The sequence below is a fragment of the Pollicipes pollicipes genome, unplaced genomic scaffold (genome assembly GCF_011947565.3).
Source record: "Pollicipes pollicipes isolate AB1234 unplaced genomic scaffold, Ppol_2.1 Scaffold_7231;HRSCAF=8579_pilon_pilon_pilon, whole genome shotgun sequence".
Lineage (NCBI taxonomy): Eukaryota > Metazoa > Arthropoda > Thecostraca > Pollicipedomorpha > Pollicipedidae > Pollicipes > Pollicipes pollicipes.
This window is the reverse complement of record NW_023597034.1, coordinates 240,750-262,500: the sequence shown is the minus strand read 5'-3', so window position 1 is coordinate 262,500 and position 21,751 is coordinate 240,750. Positions and strand designations below refer to the sequence as shown.

General features: G+C 52.9%; 1 protein-coding gene and 1 pseudogene across 1 annotated transcript; one reads left to right on the top strand and one right to left on the bottom strand.

The window, feature by feature from the left end:
- Positions 1 to 1,612: 1,612 nt before the first annotated feature.
- Positions 1,613 to 8,578, bottom strand: LOC119109705 (coiled-coil domain-containing protein 47-like; annotated as a pseudogene).
- Positions 8,579 to 13,069: 4,491 nt separating this feature from the next.
- On the top strand, positions 13,070 to 17,067 carry LOC119109703 (lysosomal-associated transmembrane protein 4A-like). The gene is given in 6 exon segments (XM_037233432.1): positions 13,070 to 13,091; positions 14,777 to 14,967; positions 15,369 to 15,706; positions 15,969 to 16,059; positions 16,061 to 16,126; positions 16,652 to 17,067. Coding segments are annotated over 5 exon segments (876 nt in total). The 5' UTR covers positions 13,070 to 13,091; positions 14,777 to 14,823; the 3' UTR covers positions 16,889 to 17,067.
- Positions 17,068 to 21,751: the final 4,684 nt, after the last annotated feature.

Sequence of the window (21,751 nt, the reverse complement as noted above, 5' to 3'; positions counted from 1 at the left end):
AAAAATACCCGGTTTAGACTGAGACTGGCAAATGAACCACGCCACACAGCACTGGCTCGCTCGCAGTGGTTGAACAGGACTGGACTGCGCTGGACCCGAGGAATCTGGCCCGGGCGTCAGAACGGCCTGGAGCTGAAGCTGCGCCGCCGACCGTCCACAGAGCCTCCAATCTCAGGCACGCGCTAGGATTGGCGATAACTCACGGTGATGATGTTCTGCAACCCGACGGACGGGAGGCAGCAAGCCAGCCTGTCCCACCCAGAGCCCGCTGTCGTGCTCGCTCGCGGGACATGCAGCCTGTGCCGGCCAGACGTCCCCAGCGGTTGTTTCAGGAGAGCGGCTCGCCAGGCGTCAGGGCTTCAGGTTATCTCCTGGCCGGACACGGAGCAGGCCACCGGACCACGGCGCATCAGTCGATCGCGTGTATTACCCTGCGAGTATTGCAACCGGGACCCAGCCGCTCACAGTGTGCCTGGCTACGCAGGCGAGACGCTACATCAAACCTGCAGAACACGCCGACACGAAACACGCCATGCGGATACGCACCCCACACGCACCAATACCACACATAAGCGATGCCGACGGGGGCTGCAGTCCGCGACCGGTCGTAGGTCCGGCCGCACTCCTCTGAGGGGAGCCGTGCCATCTGATGGTCTCCTGTGGGACGGGGGGCGGGGGGGGGGGGGGCTGGGGAGGAAAGACCGGAGTAAAGCAGCTAAACGAATTCCGGAGAATGCGCCGAGTCGGTTTCACAACGCGCTCCATGGCAGATTTTCGCTATTTTTGAGTTTCCGATTACATCACTGCACTCAATCATGAGATCCAAACGGGACAAATCGAACGGCTCGGTCTTAGTGACGAAGCGAGACACGCTGCTGACAGGAGTGTGCCCAAATGTTACGTAAATCTCCGGGATCCATCAATGAGACGGAATGCTCGACAGTCTACAAAATAATGCGGCAGCTGAACAAAAACAGGTTGAAAGTACATCAGGTGGGTCTGTTGGCACGCCAGTCAGCAGTAACATCACATGCCAACCAAACTTCGTCGGCCACGCCGGAAGCTGGCGAAACAGGACGGCCCGGCCTCTCGGCGAGGGTAAACCGTCAAGTTCACGCCAATTCCAGCTAACGAAAGCATAACCATGCCAGGGATGAAAGTTGGCGGCGTATTGACCTATGCAGATAGGTAATGGGGCGATATGTCATTTTACAACACGGCTGACCAATCAACGAACACATGGAGCCACCCTGGCGGCAGTTCAACAAAAGAGAAGCTCCAAACCATTGAATAACAAAGGAGATAAACTCATTCAACTCATTCGCCGGACCGAGCCGAGGGGCAGCCGCGAATGACACGCACTGCGCCGTCATTTACGGCGACTTCTGGGAGCGCACTTGAAGCCAGCAGAAGGATCGTTTCAACGGAGGGGCACGGACCAGCGTCAACCTGCACTCAACCATGCAGGAAGACCAGCGCCGTGACTGCAGACCAGACGCTCCGGGAGACAGACGTGCCGATGGCGTCAGCCGGCGGCCGCACGCCCGACAACCGGCCGCCGGCCGCTGGCCGCGACACACCAGCGCGGCGGGCAGGACCGGCGGGCCAGCACGGCAGCCGACCGAAGGCGGCGCCTCTCACAGCGCCTTCACCTTCATCTGGCGCATCTGGGCGCGTCGCTTGGCCTCGCGCTTCTCGGTCTTCTCCTCGAGGCGGCGCTGCTTCTCGGGGTCCTCCTCCTCCATGATGCGCTCCTTCTCCAGGCGGCGCTTCTCCTCGCGCTTGGCCTGCGCCTTCTCGGCGCGCGACTGGTGCGTCTGCTTCAGGTACGCCTCCTGCACGCGCAGTCGGTTCTTCTCCGCCTTCAGTCGAGCCTGGCAACCACACAGCAACGGTCACTCCGCGCCAGCACGGGAGGACGGGGCGCGACACCGTCAACTGGCGCCCAATGACCTCTCATACACTGTAAGAGTGACAGCCGCTTTGGGACTCAAGCGGGCCCACACGGATGAGAGGGCATGAGGATTTGTGGCAAATGAATCCTAGTTTAAGTTGGCCGCGAAGTGATCAACTTACTAAAACTGCACAGAATAAAACACAAGGGAGGAACGCGCCTCGGAATGGTACCTACCAACACAATGCACCACCCAATATGCAGCCGTGCTGGCAAAACTCACCAAGTCCGCCACAATACAGCCATCTCTGATAACGTCACGCCACCGTAAGGAAGCACGGTGAGCAGCGCTGTTCCCCGCGCGTGTCCCGTGCCGCGCGGCAGCCGTGCCGGTCGCCTTACCTCCCTGCCGAGCTTGCAGCGCTTCATGCGGTCCACCATGTAGAGCACGAGCTGCATGAGCGGCCGCACCGTCTCGACGTCGGCTGGCAGCAGGCGGCCGCGGCCCGGCAGGTTGAAGCCGAACGCCAGCGTCGGCCGCACCTTGGGCGGCTCCACTGGCGCCGAGTCGTCGATCTGAGGGCGGCGGCGGTGCCATGAGCGGACGTCTGGGCGAGACGCCACACGCGCGCGCCTCTCTCGCAGCGCTGCGTCGGCCGAGAGGTGACGCCAGAACACGGCGTTTGTCGAGCCTCGCGTACCCGTCCGTCAGCCGGAGCACGACTCCTCCACCCTGGCCCGCCTCTCTCGCAGCGCTGCGTCGGCCGAGAGGCGACGCCAGAACACGGCGCTTGTCGAGCCTCGCCTCGCGAACCCGTCTGTCAGCCTGAGCACGACTCCTCCACCCCAGCCCGCCTCGACTCCAAGGTTCATGTGTGCTCTAACACACCCACAGCTTCGCTCCCAATACTGGTCTGTCTCCTGCGGTAAAACGCCGTGTTTCGGCCTCAAAGCACCGGTCAACGCGCACGTTTTTGGGGTTCCCAACGTCTGTTCCGTCTGTCGCTCCACACACACCTCCCGGGGCCCCAACGCCGGACCATTCCGCCCCATTCCGACCGGGGCTGGCCGCTTGCGCCTGCACCGCACCCACCATGCTTCGGCCCCGAGTACTGATCGGACACGTGAATGAAGTCCACCAGGTCGGGGTACTTGTGACGACGGCCGTGACGCGCGAGTCCAGCACCGCCGCCGTCGCCTCGTGGATCTCTGACATGAGCGAGAAGTGCGCTGGCAGGCCGTGCCGCTCTGCCGACTTCCGCTCCGGACAGTACGTGTTCTGTGGAGGGGCATGGGTGTGGAGGTCCCGGACGGGGTCGGCAGCCCGGGACCCGGTTGCTGCAGCGGGCCGTGAGCTGCGCGTCCATGGCTGGTCGTGGACTACGCGTCAAAAAAACCAAGCCTTTTTATGTCAGGCACCCATATACTCAATTCCAGCTCACACCAAGCTTACGAAGGAAAGGAACAAATCATGTGTCAATGCTTACAGCATGTTACTGCAGATAACAATGCTAACCAGCAGCATAAGCGCACTTACGGTGCTCGCCCTTGGAACAACCACATGGCCAATAGCTTTCACCACAGCGGTCCGCATGCTAGAAGCCAAAATGTTGTACAGGGCACATGTTATATCTTTCATGGAACACACTACATTACAAGGAGCAACGACTGCCACTTGTCGATACCTCCGCGACGTCTTCCCCCACCCCCAACGCGAAACAAATGTGAAGGAAGGTCTGAACTCTCACCAGGTCGGTCATCTCCTTGGCCAGCTTGGCCGCCGACTTCTTGCTGGCTAAGCAAAACACAAAGGTGTCCATCTCCTCCGGATTCATCGTGACCTTTATTTCTACTTGGTCTGAGGCAGACTTCATCATGGTGGACATGACAGACACAAGGTCCTGACGCTGAAAAAAACAGCCGACAAAACGTTATCCATACACACAGCAACAACAAGCTACACGAAATATTATGCATTTTGTGCAGATTTGCGTTCTTTCTATCCCGCTAATCTTTCCTAGTTGCTGACGGTGTTCAGACTTGCGCACGTGACAGGTAATCCATCGCCTTTCATTACAGCCTGTCACGTGGCGGCATGTCGACGCATGCGTGCACGCGCATTACAAACAGATCACGACCACGACTGCAAATAAGGAAGGCAAGAGACAAAGCCTCAGAGCCCGTGTGTAGTGTTCAGCATCCCTGCGGCAAACGTGACAAGGCAGACTGAGCGCGGGCAACACAACGAAGTCGTTTCAAAACACAGATCACAATATGGACAGACGGCACATTGCCTCCGCAAAATGATAAATCATGCATACAAGGGCACACACCATTGACCCAACACAGAACGGCTCACCAACTGGGCCGGGCGCGGGCAGGCAGTATCCACGGGTGCACTACAGCAGCGTACACACAGAACCAGGCATGGCACGTACGGAGCGCGGCGGCCGCCTACCTTGAGGAATTTGAGCTGCACGAGCATGCCTTCGCAGCAGACGCGGCCGCTGCACCAGAGCGTGTACGTGTTCTCAGACTCTTTCAGCAGGGCGCCGCCGCCCGGCTCAGCCTTACCGTCGTCCCCTGCCAACCACACGCTTTCAAGTCACGACAAATCTCGCCAGAACGCTCAGCACATTCTGAACAGCAATCTACAGCATTGTTCGGCACAACAGAGAGACGTCTCAGCACGAGACCTTGCCATATCTGCTGCCAATGAGGTCAGGCAGTGGGTTAGAGGATCACAGGGGGCATCCCAGTGTCACAAGAAAAGGCTGACACCGTTCGTCTCATAGTCCCAAGATTGAGACACGGCAGACGTTCGACTTGAGCGCCAGCCAAGCACGCACTTCAAACCGAAAACACGGCAACTCACGGTCACAATATTAAAGACAGCAATAGCCATGCTTGTGGTGTTTTGAGAGCGAACATGTACTCGTTACACCACTGCGGGCACCAGTGCACTGACCGACTAGTGAAAAGTTGCTCTCCAGCAGTGGCTTGTGGGCGGCCAGCCAGGCATTCGCCAGCTTCTGGTTCCGAGTCTTCCCGGACACGAAGTTGATGAAGTAGACAACGATGCCAGCAATCATCAGCATCTCCACATAGAACTTGTCCCAGTTGGTGGAGCGATGGACAGGAACCTAGAAGAGCAGGGCCAGCATGTGGTCGTGTATTAAGTCCGGCGGACCGCCTGCCGATCAGAACTTCACGCCTACTTCTATCGCGTTGAACATGTACGGGAAAAGTATACCCACAGCAAACCATCATTGTCATGCTTATCTCACCTTTCCACTAAATTATTCATAACCATATTCATGGCAACTGATGCCCAAATGGTTCCCACAGCATCAGCATGTAAGTTCCTGGAGTAGAAACGGTCCCCCTTACATTCGCGATCGTTATTTTCGGCTGCTCCTTGCTGCCTTGACTTGGCGATGCGGATTCAAAACCCTCAAACTCCTCCTCATCTTGAAAATGTTCAAATTCATCTTCTGTCTGAAATCAAGAGATACATATCTGATAACAACAACAGTGCACACTGCATAAATGCTAACAACTCTGACATCTCAATACCCCACTGCCACTCAGAGCATGTGTAAGTGGCTCAACCCAGTGTCACTACATTGTCGCCCACAGTGCAAAGACGAAAACAAAATGCCTTGTTAATCTTCTGCCCACTCACTGCTAATATTCTGCTCGGACTCTACTCACCTCCACCAGCCCGTCGTCGTCGTCCAATACGGCATCCTGTACAGGACTAGGAGTTGTCTTCCTCTCTGGCTCCCGCGGCTCCTCCTTGGTCTGGTACGGCTTTTCGAACTCGTCGTCGTCAAACTCCTCAAAGTCGGCAAAGTCGTTGTCTTCAGTCTCGGCCTGGTACTTGGAAGCGCGCACGTACAGTGAGAGCACCAACAGCACCAGCAGTGTCTTCAGACGCACGTCCACCATGGTAAGCCCTGCACCAAATAAGCAAACTTATCAGGCAAGTGACAAGGATATTCATAGGCATATTACCACACAAAATTGGCATGTATTATCACTCTATGGCACTGTAACATCAGCAAATATTACACCATCTAATAAGACACCACTTAATTTCCAGATTGCTATGCCAATTCAGTGAGATCATATACATAATCACCAAAGCACAACATGGAGTTGTCAGATGCTCCAGATTTGAAATCCTGAATGTCTATGTTCATTATGATGGCAAATTCATGGATACTGGTTGAAACTTTGATGATAACTTTTGGTCTATTGGAAGTGCCAGCAAGAATTTATTGGGAGTGCCACATACAGGAAAGGTACCTTTTCTAGGTTTTGTCCAATTTTTTCATAGAATGGCTTTCTGGGACCAGTGGTGGGTCCCCATGCTTATCATTGTTTGATGTGTAAGCCTCTAACACCACCATCCAGCTGTGAAATTCCAGGTAAGTGGCAGAATTTTGTGGAGACCATGGAATGTGCTACAATGCTCAGGACAGTCTACCATGCTACCCTGACCTCAACTATGGTAGCTAACACCAGCTGCAGCCCATCCTAGTCAGTGGCAAATAGCAAGCACCAACAGCAGCTTGAGCCCAACCTTCACCTATGGGATGATCCGAAGATGGGAGCTCTAACCAACTGAGCTGTGGGATGGACCATGCGGTGCCTACTTATGCAAGTACATGCAGACCCATCCAGACTTCCTACTTATGGAGTAAGTTACCAGTTGACAACCAGTCCTTTCTTCTCAAGCAATTTAACCAGATAGGGGAAGGAAAAAACTTTTGAGAAAAGTGATGCCCATCCACTAATAATGGGCCACATGGAAAATTGTGCTAGAAACCCTTATGAAAAAGATCTGTAATCACAAACTGCTGTTCTTGGGGCTTCATAATGTACCCAGCAGATGGGGCTACATGGTACCACCTCCCCACCACTTTGGCAGGAAATTGGGAAACTCCCTAACACTGGCCCTTGGGGGATGTCACTCAGTGAGTTTTGCCTGAGCTGAGCACTGCCCTCCTGCCAACACTCTGTTAATGCCCTGCAAGGAAAGCTGCAGTCAAACTCACAACTTTTGCATGAGCTTTTCACTTCTCAAATTTCACCAACAGCCTGCAAACTATCAAAAGCTTTCCTGAAAAACATGTACATGGAATCCACTAGCACTCAAAGTTCCAAGATTTGTGACCACTTGTCAAGCACATACAGCAGCTGGGTCATGCAGGAACATCCAAGGAAGAAAACCATGCTGATGGGCAGAGGGAAGAAAAGATATCCAAGAGCCTCCATAATAAATGATCTTGCATTCAACAACAACTTATTAGTTTCAGAGGCAAGCTTTAGAAAAGACTTTCCATTTGCACTTCTAAGTGTGGCTGTCTATTAATTTTGAGTAGACCTAGCTAGTTGTATGTGTAAAGAGCTCAGCTGTGAATATGCTCACAAGAGTGCAAGATCCAATTTGCATATATTTCATTTGTTTTTCCAACCAAGCCAATTTTTGCATATTGCTGGCAAAATGTAGTATATGAGATTGTGTTGCAACAAGTACTCCTCCTTAGCATGGCATGGCATCTATTCTAAGTTATGCATGTGATGAAAAGTTACACATTAAATCTTATAAGCTGTTAGAATATAACCATATTCTGCTCTTTACACACCTATGAAACTCAGTTTTTTTTACTGAACTTCACTCACAATACAGCTATGAAGGAGCCAATCACACCCAGGGGTTGATTCAGAATTTTGGCAAGGGAAAGGTCACAATTTATTATGGTGCTCCACGACACTTGATTTCCCTCTATCAAGAACTCCCAATTTCTGCCACCTCAATTTCATGTCAATTTTTCTATCACTAAAATATCTTCAGCAGGAATAGTCTACAAATTTGGTATATTTCATTTTTAGAGGTCAATGCTTCTTAAATTTGTCAGTTAAACTTGAAGATTTGGGGCTATTTGTGGTGTTCTGAACATTGGTGCATCTTGAAAACAAAGTTTATGCAAGCATGACATGAAGATTTTGGGCCCCCTCACCACATGACTCTGGTGCTACTTCAGCCCAAGGGGACCATGCCCCCCCCCCCTTCTCTCAGTGTATCCACCCCTCACTGTACCCCAGCATAACCAAAACCTGGCTGATTGCATAGCCAATGTTGACCCTACCTGAATTAAATGACAACTAAGTGAATGATAACCTTGTTTACTCTTTTACCCATTGAGTATATTTTTGTGATATGTCTTATTAGGTAGTATGGATATGGCTACTGCAATCCTTGCCATTATAACCCACCAGCATTTACCGAAGAATCTTGGCTTGTGTAAAGCAATGAAATCTGATAAGATGGTGACCTGAGGAAGTAAAAAAACAGCCTTTCTACACTATTTTGCGCATTTCGTTCATAAGGCATTGCTGTTGCCTCACATGGCACTGTGTGTGTATTTCAACTTACTCCACTCCACCTTGCTTACCCCCGGTTGGTTGCAATGGACAAAAACACCCCGGCGACCGCCTATTATTCAACGGCCTCTTCAAACCCCACCCCTAGATAACATACGTACAACTCAACTGCCAAACAATCGCAGGAACTCAGGGGGCCGGTAGCTTGAACCTGTCTTGGATTAGAGTGCGAAACCCCTGGGCTTAAACGCAGGACCGGTATCACAGGTCATGGAAACGCCAGCTCCACACACGCAGCAGGGACGAAACTAACTTGGCTTCACTGAGGCTCCATAAATACCTTAGTTTGGTTTTTATCATAAGTTGTACAATTTTGTGCGATAACATGCTGTCTTTTAGTATTATAGCATGTAAAATAATACATAATTTGTTAAGTGTCATCATTTAAGATATATAAAAATTATGTATGAGGACTACCACTAGGCGTCAAGAGCGTAAATACCATGCCTGAATTCTCATCTTTAAACACAACTGACGTACGGCCGGTTATGGCAAACTCTCCGAGTGTAACGGGGGAATACACGTACCCCTCGTAAAAACGGTGGCAGGTGGCAGATGCATCGCCGAAATAATCACAATGCTGACGGAACTTGGTTGGGTGCCTAGTAACATTTAATTAATTTAGTCCAAGCGTTTTGTTACTGAGCCTGATGGTTAAAAGGAGGATGGAAGTTATTTCAGTGTGGAGGACAGCCATGCCATCATTGCAGCGACCGTGATCTGTTCTTCGTTGAAACTGCTGCCAATTGCCAGGGCAGATTGCTGGAGAACGCAGGAAGGTTTCGCTAAGCTTCCTATGAATTGCCGTAATGTCAGGCTCACAGTGTTCCATTAGGTTAACACAGGGGTTTTAGTTTTTAGAAGCCAAGGCCCTTAAGAATAGGTACCGCAGCCACAGCAGGAGTTAAAGGGCCCTGGTTATGATACATGACTCACAGGACCCATTGTATTGCTTACCATCCTGCTTGTCTTGAAATACCATCGGATTTTTCCTGATGGCATTGGAGATCCTTAAGTAAATCTATTGAACCTCCTGGTCTGGTAGACAATCATCTGTAATGGGTGTAACATGATGTGACACCAAAGTCCTCTGTCACTTCCCTGTGTTTGGCTGTGTGGCTGTTACCTGGTTGTGTATTTTTGTGCAATGATTTTGCTGAAACTGCTCAAGTAATGTAAATTACCCATGCAAAGAAGTGCTTTTGTTATATTTTTGTATACTGGTTGAAGAAAATAGGAGCAAAGTGGGTGAATGCATGCATTTGCCTGCATTTTTCTCTTCAATTCTTAAGGAGTTATTCATCCTGAATTTTTGAAGTGGCCATCACTAGGTTTGGGGAGGTTATAATGCTATGACAAAATCACAAGGTCAAAAACAGATTAACCAGCTGCAAGTTGTAAAGCAATGACCTTACATGTTGCTGATGTACTGAGTCTTGAGACAATCAGGTGCCTCTTGAGATCAAGTCTTTTCATTGCCCAGCAGTCATAAGATAAAGACTGTGTCCTCAGGTTAGCATACTGGTGGGCTCATGAATTTGTTTTGGACACAATTACTTGACCTGAAAACAAACATTTGATCAGCCAAATTGGAATACAAATGGATGTAGATTAAATGTCAAATGTCAGTGGTCATGACAATGATTGGTTTTGCTGTTGATTCTCAGAAAGTATCCAAATCTTCAAGGTCTGCACTGTGGTGGATCTATGCCAACAACCACCTTTAGTTTTTGCTCTTTTTATGGCTGGAAGTGGTGCACTTTGCAGAACAAGTGCAAGATATGGAATCACAACACATTTGTAACATCTGGTGTGCTGGTAGTTTGAAGCAAATATTTTTATGCAGATAATGTATTGAATCTGCTTGAACAGAGGATAACCATGGTACCATTAACTGAAGCAGTGTGCACTGGAAGTGAAGTCCTCAATCATTTCAGGTTTCCAATCATGTGTGTCATAGTTTGATGACCTTAGAGAACAAGTCCAGGAAGCATGAATTCAGCAAGCAAGGTTTGTTTTGTGACCACCTGCTTGACCCACATGAATGTCTTGTTAATTGTTGGCCTGTATGTGTGTAGACCTCTAAGCTGAGGAAATATTGTGAATAGTAGTATTATCCTGGTCTGGATATATGTGTTGTGTCCTCATGTTTGTGCCCATGGTGAGAAGGGATGTCATAGACATGTTTGGTCACATTTGCCCATGGTATCTGGCAGCAGCTGTGTGGATTTTGGTGCCTTGTCACCTCTACACTATGCTGAACTGCCAATGGCTGATCAGGACTGTCACACTCATCAATAGGTGGGGCGAGATCTTTGTGGAGGCTGGCGAGGCATTCAACCGGCTGGGTAATATGGCTGTGCAGCTACAACAGGCATCACCCAATGCCACCAACAGGTGAATCACTGGGATGTCATGATTTATACATCAGTGAGATGTGGGATGCTGGTTTGTTTGCAATTGGGTGTCAGTTCACTCTCCATATATGCTGATATTGTAACTGGTTTATGGCATGCACAGCCCATAACTGCTATCAATGCCTTGGTTCTAACTGCCACTGGTGTTAATGGGGCACCAGTCCCATTAACCTTTTGGAGCATTGCAGCCATCGCATGTTTTTGACCTTTGAAACGGCAATAAAGCAAGACCCTGTAACATTTAGTACCTGACGGCACCCCGGGATGCTATATTTATTGACGGTTTCAGTGGAAAATGGCGTGAGGAAGAAATCGAATGCTTCATGAAGCCGTGAAAAGATTTGGCGCAGACCCTCAGAAGATCGGCGAAATCCTGAAAACACGAAGCGTGTAAGTGAGATTCTGTGATCTTGAATGGAATAATTGTTCGGACTATCGCCCTCGCCTGGCATGAGAACTGCCTGCAAACTGAGACACTAGACCAGGGCGATAGGCCGAATAAAGTGCAATGCGTGTTTTGGTGCTCTGTGCTCATTATTTTCTCAACCTTCTGGAGCTATGACACCCTCCCATTCCTCCCAACGATGTGTCTGTGCTTTGTGTGCATATTGCTGACGTCTGTGTCGAGACCTTCCATATGAATATCATGTTTGGTGTGATGGCTAGGCGAATCGCGTGGCTTCGCAGCGGCCAGACTCGTACTTTGGGCAAGATTACGAGGCCTGTGGGGCAACGTTACTAGCGTGACATAATCTCCCCTATAGAATGCGCTGACTGACATAGCAGTTTCATGTCCACAGCAGACAGATTCGTAATGCCGTGATCGGGGTCGGCTGCCCCGTCCCCCCCCCCCCCCCCTCGAGACCCCAGGACTCTGGCGCTAGCACCGACCGCTCTTGTGGTCTATCGCCAGGAGCCAGATCCGTAACGCGCTCAAGACGAAAGCCTTTGGCGGAGCGCAGGCGCACGGCGGGGCGGCGGCGCGGCCGCGGCCGGCGCCTAGCGCCAAACAGCAGGCCAGCCTGGCGGTCAAGTCGGACGTGACGCTCAATATGCTGAACGTGGGCGGCGCCGATCACGACGCCGGCATGAGTCAGGACTATTTTCGACGGGCCCACCGAGGAAGTGGCGTAACCGGTCCTACCGTCCGCGACAGTGGCCGTGATTAGCTATGGCTCGCAGTGGCAGAGCCGTGGTGGGACCTGGCTCACGGCGGTAGGAGTCGTGATGGGACCTGGCTCACGGCGATAGGAGTCGTGATCGGACGTGGCTTGCCGCGCAGAAGAAGTCACTTATCGGGCCTCTTGTTTCATGTCGTGGATTGGCTGTGGTTGCGCGCTGGATGAATTTGCCTGTATGGAAGCGCACGGGGTGGTGCTAGTCTTGTTGCTCGTCTCCCCTTCATGTTCATGGTCCGTTGACGGCGCTTTCCATTGCTCTGTCTGTTCATTTTCATTGAATAAATGCGTTCCCCAATTAATTGGACTGTGTTGGAGTGGTGTGTCCTGCCATGGGTAATGACTGTGTTCCAGAGCAATGCTACAGTTATTTTTTTCTGAATACCTTTCCCTCGAATTGACCTGGACACTGGTTCATTCAAGAGCCCCAACAAAGAGATTAAGTGGACGGTTGTTCGAAGGCTCATGTGTCTGGAAGGGTGCAAGGGTTCCCGTGCGGAGTTCGTGAGTAATCTCGAGGGCCCGACAGAATCTCCTGCCTGGTTTTCATTTCGAATAGCTGGCGACGGCAACGTTTCCTTGTGCCAAATCAGTGGCGACGCCTGAAGTGAAATAATAAATTTGAGAAAGTTGCCCCCAGCGGATTTTTTGCTGCTTCTGGGGGGTCGGGCAATGGAACATTCCTCCCTAAACAGGAGCAGCGACACATCAGACGGCCTATAGATTCTTCCCTTAGTAGTTTCGTTCGTGCGAACGAACTAATGAAGGACGGTTAACTTGTTTTGGGGTTACCGACAACTAAACCAACGCGCCACACTTGTCAAGGGCGTGGATTTTGGTGTATCTTTGCAAATACACAAAATATCTGCTGGAAAGATCTTTGTCACGTCTTAGTTTTCCAGATTATTTTTCTTGGCTCCGTGCCAGGTAGTTAACAATTGATTCACTCGTTATATGTTGTGCTCCAGTAATGCGTCATTTGTTTGGCCTTGAGACAGCTGACCCATCTTCCAGCCGTTGCTATCACCCAAGCTCCACTGCGCACCTTAACGTAGCCTTGACTGCGGGTGCGCCGGATCGCGGAAGGTTGGGATCGATCGGGATTGGCCAGAGGGTCGCGGACGGCGGGGGGACTGAGTTTTGTGAAAGGTGAGTGGTGATATTTAGACATTTCTTCAACTGGTTCTGCCGTAATTGCGCCGTTCCATTTATTTCTTTACTTATGCTAGCTGTTCGTGGAAAAATCTGATGTAGACTAAGCGGGTGCTCCGCAGTTTATAACAGCATTCATGACGATAGTTCTGGAGGATTTTTAAATTACTTATTCCTTGACTGGCTGGCAACTGCTTAGGCTGGATTTACCGTACTATCTTAACATCTCCTTGATTGTTGTGCCCGGTTGTCAATGGTTTATGAAGTGATATTTGTCCATATCAATTATATCAGTTAGACAATTTTAAAGGTGTTTACGTTTGCTCTTTAGGGTGAAAATATTACAACATTGTTTTTTGTTTAGATTAAATCCAAATGAGTTGGATGACAAGATTTCTGGGATCAGAGCTCAAACTAACCAGTGGTGTAGTTGTACTTTCCTACCTAATGTTAGAAAAATCACTGTACACTATTTGTCATGTTTAAGGCAGAACATATCAAAGTAATCTCAAAACAGGTAGAATCATGCTCCTACCTTCAAATTTTAATAACTACAATGGCGAGCTCCTGAGCGCCACATGCACTGCACCACCTGGACTCCCCAGCACCGTTTCTGCATTGCCATTGCGTAATTACAATATTTCTGCTTACCAAGAACTATACAAAATGTACAAGACCAAGGTAACAATAATAATGCAATGAAAATAGTTTCTTATTGCATTTAGGTATGTTTATGAAACACATAGGCCAGAATAGTCCAGAACATAGCCTAAACTAGCCTAGCCTAACCTAACCTAACCTAACCTAACCTAACCTAACCTAACCTAACCTTACCTTACCTTACCTTATCTAACCTCATGGATTCTTGTTACCTTGCCCAGTATGTTTTTATGGTTCTTGATGCTGCTTGGCGCAGCAGTAATGTTGTGGCCGCACGCAGTAATGGCGCCGGTGTCGCGGCTGCTGTGTGTTTGCGGCAGTTGGATGTTCGGTATCATATTTAGTTATGTTCCAAGGTAAGAGTATAGATGACCTGTTTTGCTATTAATTATGATCTGTTCTGCCTTAAAAACAACAATTGATGTACAATGCTCTTTTGTAACATGAGGTAGGAAAGTACCCCCTGACCCATTCAACAATGAAGATATATTAGGAAAGGAGCTATTTTTGCAAGGTATTTGTACTATTTGTTACCTTGGGTGCACATCAGATAGTCAGAAATCCTCATTGTAGAAGGATTCAGAACTAGTAAAAGCTCAGTGGCCCTCATTCACTAAAAAGTGGAAGATTTGTCAGTCCATAAAATTGTTTATGTGTCCTATATTCAAGTAACATGTATTGGCATATCAGCCATAAAAAGGCACAGTTGTTTATTATTGACATATTAAGATATTGTACATACATGTTAGCAGTCATGCCATACATCCTGCTTAAAGCCCATACTGGAAGTTGGAGTTCACCATGTCACAGTCATTCTTTTTCTGATGCATCCCCCATGCTAAGTCACAACTCCTGTATTAAGATACATTGTTTTATTTTGTTACTATTGAATTGTCTATCCAAATCTCTGATTTCACCTTTAATAACACTGTATCTAGGCTGTGCTCCGCAGAATCCAGTCCAGTTTCTGGTTCCTGCCACATGCTATTGACCTGAAAGTGATTAGGCTAATCTATTTTCAGAGTTCAGTTGCCTGGTGATCAGGTAAAGCAGGGGTTCCACACTGCTGATGCTGCCAGGTCTCATCAGCATGGAGGAGTCTGAGCTGTCGCCTCGCATCGGCCCGCGCCGCCGCCAGAGGGCCAGCGGCCAGCGCGTCTGCGGCTGCGTCCATGTGCGCACTGGCACCATCATGCTGGGAATGTGGCATCTGGTCAGTGACTGGGCGGTTGCTGCTGTCTGGTTGTGTTGATGTGTGCATCAGACTGATAAAACTACAGTTTGAACATTTAGGGCATGAGCTGGTTATCATCCGGTTTGCACATTGCCATGTAGGCAGCCGATGTGCAACAATTCAGAGATAAAACTACAGTTTGAACATTTAGGGCATGAGCTGGTTATTATCCGGTTTGCAAACATTGCCATGTAGGCGGCCGATGTGCGACAATTCAGAGGATTTAGTTGACTCATGTTTGATTCAATTTCTCAGTCTAGCTGTCAACAACCTATGAGCTGGAGGTGGCCAACTTTCTGCCTGAAATTCACAAAGGGGCTGAACATTGAACATGCTGCCCCTGTCTGACATCCAGTGAGCATATCACAACCTTTTGGCAGGTGATGAACGTGCTGGCCCTGTCGGCGCTGGCCATGGTCATCTTCCACCCAGAGATGTTGCAACATGTGCAGCTGGAGCGCGCGCCGACGGCCAACCTGTCGGCGGAAGGGGCCGGCAGCGAGGCGGTGCTGCCGCCGCGCGTCATGCCCAAGTACGGCCCCACGTACTCGGTGCTGGGCGGCCAGGTCTGGAACGTGGACGACCTCAACATAGGCATAATGATCACCTTTTGCACGTTCATCATCACGCTGCTGATGGTGGTAGGCGCCATCAAGGGACAGCCCTCCTACCTGATGCCCTTCTTCTGTCTGCAAGTGTTCGACTTCTGCATCTCCAGGTAGGCAGTGTTGCCACGTCGGCCCGCTAATGCTATTTTCAAGTTTTTTAGCACATTGATTTGAGCTTTCCATGAAGTTTTTCTCTTCAACCGATCCTCTAGCGTGAAAACGACGATGCGTTATCATGCTGGTTCGCTTGTTGTCTGCCGTAAGCGGTTGTCGAGCACCGTATGTTTCCATCTACTACGCCGGTGTGCTGTGAATCGTCCCAGCACCAGTGCCGCTCCAGCGACGGTGTCTGACGTGCCGCTTCCTCCCCAGCCTGACCATGATCAGCTACTTCTCCTTCATGCCGGACCTGCACGTGATGCTGGTGCGCTCATCGAGCCTGCCGTTCCGCGACCAGCTGCTGCGCCCTGGACCAGCGCTGGCTCTCGCTCATTCTGATGGTGGCCTTCCTCGTCGCCATGGTGATCAAGGTGAGACTCGCCGGTTGGAGGCCATCCTCGTTGCCATGGTGATCAGGTTGAGATGCGCCGGCCGGAGGCCTTCCTCGTCGCCATGGTGATCAAGGCGAGACGCGCTGGCCGCGGGCCTTCCTCGTCGCCATGGTGATCAAATTGAAACGCGCCGGCCGGAGACGTCCCCGTCTCGTCGGCTCGTTGTTGGCGTTGCTGCGAACTGGGCTCGCACGACGGGTCCGTGCGGACTCGGCCTAGCTCCCACGGGTGAGCGCCGTGAGGTCGCCAAAAAGGCTCGCACTACCGCAGGCTCTGCGTCTTGCCTGGCCGATGGGTCATGAAACCGTCCTCAGCACGACGCTTTGCTCTCAGGCCATCCTCTGTGTGAGTTGTGTGGAGCGGGAGGACGTCACATCACATTACTCGTTCCGCAAGCGCCCGCTCCTGAGGATGAGCGGATGTTTGCGGAACGAGTAATGCCCGACGGACATCCGGGGAGGTGCCGGATTACTGAGTCGGCTGACGCGCCGCGTCCGTCGGCAGGCGTACCTCATCGCCATGGTGTGGGCCTGCTACCGCTACCTGCTGATGCGCCAGGCCGGCGGCGGCGGCGGCGGCGGCGGCGGCGCACCGGCCGAACCCGACCCGGCGGCCTCGCTGCCCGACTACGAGGTGGCGCTCTCCGACCCGCGCTTCTCCAAGGTCGACCTGGCCAACTATCCGGCGCCGCCGCCCAGCTACGACGCCGCCACCAGCGAGGCGGGCGCGCGCGCCAAGTAGACGCCGCGCGCTGCCGCCCGGCCGCGGCAGGACGACGGGTGGGCTCTGTGACCCGGGAGGAGGGAAGGGTGGACACCGGGCCGGTCTGGGTCGATGGAGGAGTGACGGGAGATGAACGGGTGGACGTTCCGGGCCGGCTGGCGGCGGGCGGTGTAGCGGGGCACGCGGGACGCTCGGTCACTGATCGGGGCGGGCTGGTGTGTTACGGTATCCTTGGGCGGCCGGGGGCCGGGCCGGTAGCGAGAACCGCGCGCCAAGCGGCGGCGGCCGGCGATGTAGCGGGGCACGCGGGACGCTCGGTCACTGGTCGGGCGGGCTGGTGTGCTACGGTATCCTCGGGCGGCCGCGGGGCTAGGACGGTGGCGAGAGCCGCGCACCGAGCGGCGGCGGCCGGCGGTCAACTTAACGGCGGGTCCGGCTGTGACGTCACGGACGCGTATATTTTCTCTGCCGTGGTCCTGGGGCCGCGCTGCACCGTCGCACGCGCCGCCGACTCACTCTCCGATAGATGTAAGGCACGCCGCCGGCCTCCGGCGTCCGCACGCGTCCCACATTTTGTCCTGGCGTGGGACTGAACCCGTGGGGGGGCTGACCCTTATGCCCCCCCCCCCCTTCCCCGCTGTCTGTCGCAGCGGGGGACGGCCCTTTGTTTCGGCGTGGGACTGACCCTGCGGAGAGCCGCCCCTCTACCGGTGGGGGGGTGACACTCTGTCCCGGTAGGAGACCGGCCCTCTGTTCCGACGGAGGACTGACCCTCTGTATCGGTGGCGATCCGGACGCGTGCGGGCCGACTGGTTAGGCGGTGAGGTGCGTGCTTAGGTGTTGTCAGTGATAGTCTCCTTGCGGTGGTTATATTGCTGTAGCGCGCGCCGCAGGTGTCGCGCCCACAGCTTCTGTTTGTCTTTCACTTACATTAGCACCAGCGGCACTGCACTGGTTGTTTGGGCAGCTGGTCCCGGATTTTAGGAGGTGTTTGGCGCCCGTTTCATCGAAAAGTAGCTCGAGTTTGTGTATCAAAGTTCGTTTAAATTGCACAAGGACGCGGCTGTGTCCCGGACCTGGGCCCACTTACTGCAGAAGAGAACGAAACTACGACTGTACGCAATCGAAAGCGCGCGATGTAAACACGTGTTCTCAATGTAGTCATGCTAGTTTGATTTTGAGTTGTAAGATCGTTTGTTAACAAAACGATTGGGGAACCTTTTTGTGTGCTGAAACTGTCCACACGGCGCGAGTTTAAGTGCTTTAGTTCGTAGTTTTATCTTGGGAAGCTGGGCACAGGTGTCTCCGTTTGAAAATCAGCTGTGAATACAAGCCAAAGAAACGTCGGCATTAGGATGTGTCATGCGGCTGACTGCTGGCCGCGAACCGGAATCTGGCCTGGAGCAGATCTCGCAGGGGCCGCCGGGAAGAGATCTGGTAGGGCCTGGCCCAAGTAGGAACCAGGTGGAAGAACGAACTAGTCTTGTCAGATGTTAGACGACTGTCGGTGTCGCTCCGGAACAAGAATCAGTTTATCTTCATGGAAGCACCCTGGTCATCGCACGAGGCATGCTCTAGCGGATTTGTTGGCATAACTGCAGCCCGTTTGATCGCCGCCAAATTCCTCCGTCTGTGGTAAGGAGCGGTTCACACACGGACGTGAGCTGGTGAGATCGGCCATGAACAATGTGTTTGCATAGATGACCACGCACGCACTCCCGTGCAGTTGAAATAAGACCTGGAGTCCCCACTCCCGAGTATGAAGCCCGGGGACTGCTTAGCGCACCGCTACGCGCTGCTGGCTGCCCGTGGCACGAACCTGGAGACTGCCGCCCGCCGGCCGTCCGGCGGGCTGGCCGCCACATGCGAAAGTAGTGGCAGCGGAGCGTGTGGGGGCGTCCGCCACATTATGATGCTGTTTCTATTACATAGGTCTAGATGTGAAGAGTGTGTGACGACAAAGCAGAGCAGGAGCACAGGATGCGTGCTGGCGTCGCAGAACCTTACCACTGCACTGGTTAAAGATGCGTGCGCGCTTCAATAAGTCAGGTGCAGTGCAGTTTCTTACTCAGTTCGGGGGGGGGCTTCAGCCATCCCCCCTCCGACTTTGAGAATAAAGTGGGCCAAATCTAGGGAGAAGCCCGTCTGCTGTAATTTGGTAGAAGGATGTATGTCCTCACCGTTCACCCCCCCTCCCCCCCCCAACTCATTTCGAAAATGCGCAGTCACGTGTAATCATTTAACTTTCAAATCACACGCATCTTGAATTCCAGCCAAGCCCCTGTTACCAAATTACTAAACCCCCGTTCGGATGAAATTGTGTATAAGCGTTTCGCATTTCGTCACAACGAACCGGCCAAGCAGTCAGCGCGCGGCGGCTGTCGTTCTACCCTCGCTCAGTGCACTCAGTTTGTATTGGACACGCCGGTGCCGGCGGCTGTCGTTCTACCCACGCTCAGTGCACTCAGTTTGTATTGGACACGCCGGTGCCGGCGGCTGTCGTTCTACCCTCGCTCAGTGCACTCAGTTTGTATTGGACACGCCGGTGCCGGCGGCTGTCGTTCTACCCACGCTCAGTGCACTAGTTTGTATTGGACACGCCGGTGCCGGCGGCTGTCGTTCTACCCACGCTCAGTGCACTCAGTTTGTATTGGACACGCCGGTGCCGGCGGCTGTCGTTCTACCCACGCTCAGTGCACTCAGTTTGTATGACACGCCGGTGCCGGCGGCTGTCGTTCTACCCTCGCTCAGTGCACTCAGTTTGTTGGACACGCCGGTGCCGGCGGCTGTCGTTCTACCCTCGCTCAGTGCACTCAGTTTGTATTGGACACGCCGGTGCCGGCGGCTGTCGTTCTACCCTCGCTCAGTGCACTCAGTTTGTATTGGACACGCCGTGCCGGCGGCTGTCGTTCTACCCTCGCTCAGTGCACTTAGTTTGTATTGGACACGCCGGTGCCGGCGGCTGTCGTTCTACCCTCGCTCAGTGCACTTAGTTTGTATTGGACACGCCGGTGCCGGCGGCTGTCGTTCTACCCTCGCTCAGTGCACTAGTTTGTATTGGACACGCCGGTGCCGGCGGCTGTCGTTCTACCCCGCTCAGTGCACTTAGTTTGTATTGGACACGCCGGTGCGGCGGCTGTCGTTCTACCCACGCTCAGTGCACTAGTTTTGTATTGGACACGCCGGTGCCGGCGGCTGTCGTTCTACCCACGCTCAGTGCATTAGTTTGTATTGGACACGCCGGTGCCGGCAGCTGTCGTTCTACCCTCGCTCAGTGCACTAGTTTGTATTGGACACGCCGGTGCCGGCGGCTGTCGTTCTACCCGCTCAGTGCACTAGTTTGTATTTAGACACGCCGGGTGCCGGCGGCTGTCGTTCTACCACGCTCAGTGCAACTCAGTTTGGTATTGACACGCCGGTGGCCGGCGTGTCGCGTTTACCCACGCTCAGTGCACATGTTGTATAGACACGCGGTGCCGGCGGCTGTCGTTCTACCCACGCTCAGTGCACTCAGTTTGTATTGGACACGCCGGTGCCGGCGGCTGTCGTTCCCACTCGCTCAGTGCACTCAGTTGTATTAGACACGCCGGTGCCGGCGGCTGTCGTTCTACCCACGCTCAGTGCACTCAGTTTGTATTGGACACGCCGGTGCCGGCGGCTGTCGTTCTACCCACGCTCAGTGCACTCAGTTTGTATTGGACACGCCGGTGCCGGCGGCTGTCGTTCTACCCACGCTCAGTGCACTCAGTTTGTATGGACACGCCGGTGCCGGCGGCTGTCGTTCTACCCACGCTCAGTGCACTCAGTTTGTATTGGACACGCCGGTGCCGGCGGCTGTCGTTCTACCCACGCTCAGTGCACTTAGTTTGTATTGGACACGCCGGTGCCGGCGGCTGTCGTTCTACCCACGCTCAGTGCACTCAGTTTGTATTGGACACGCCGGTGCCGGCGGCTGTCGTTCTACCCACGCTCAGTGCACATTTTGTATTAGACACGCCGGTGCCGGCGGCTGTCGTTCTACCCACGCTCAGTGCACAGTTTGTATTGGACACGCCGGTGCCGGCGGCTGTCGTTCTACCCACGCTCAGTGCACTCAGTTTGTATTGGACACGCCGGTGCCGGCGGCTGTCGTTCTACCCACGCTCAGTGCACTCAGTTGTATAGACACGCCGGTGCCGGCGGCTGTCGTTCTACCCACGCTCAGTGCACTAGTTTGTATTAGACACGCCGGTGCCGGCGGCTGTCGTTCTACCCACGCTCAGTGCACTCAGTTTGTATTGGACACGCCGGTGCCGGCGGCTGTCGTTCTACCCACGCTCAGTGCACTAGTTTGTATTAGACACGCCGGTGCCGGCGGCTGTCGTTCTACCCACGCTCAGTGCACTCAGTTTGTATTGGACACGCCGGTGCCGGCGGCTGTCGTTCTACCCACGCTCAGTGCACTTAGTTGTATTAGACACGCCGGTGCCGGCGGCTGTCGTTCTACCCACGCTCAGTGCACTAGTTTGTATTAGACACGCCGGTGCCGGCGGCTGTCGTTCTACCCACGCTCAGTGCACTCAGTTTGTATTGGACACGCCGGTGCCGGCGGCTGTCGTTCTACCCACGCTCAGTGCACTAGTTTGTATTGACACGCCGGTGCCGGCGGCTGTCGTTCTACCCACGCTCAGTGCACTCAGTTTGTATTGGACACGCCGGTGCCGGCGGCTGTCGTTCTACCCACGCTCAGTGCACTCAGTTTGTATTGGACACGCCGGTGCCGGCGGCTGTCGTTCTACCCTCGCTCAGTGCACTTAGTTTGTATTAGACACGCCGGTGCCGGCGGCTGTCGTTCTACCCACGCTCAGTGCACTAGTTTGTAGACACGCCGGTGCCGGCGGC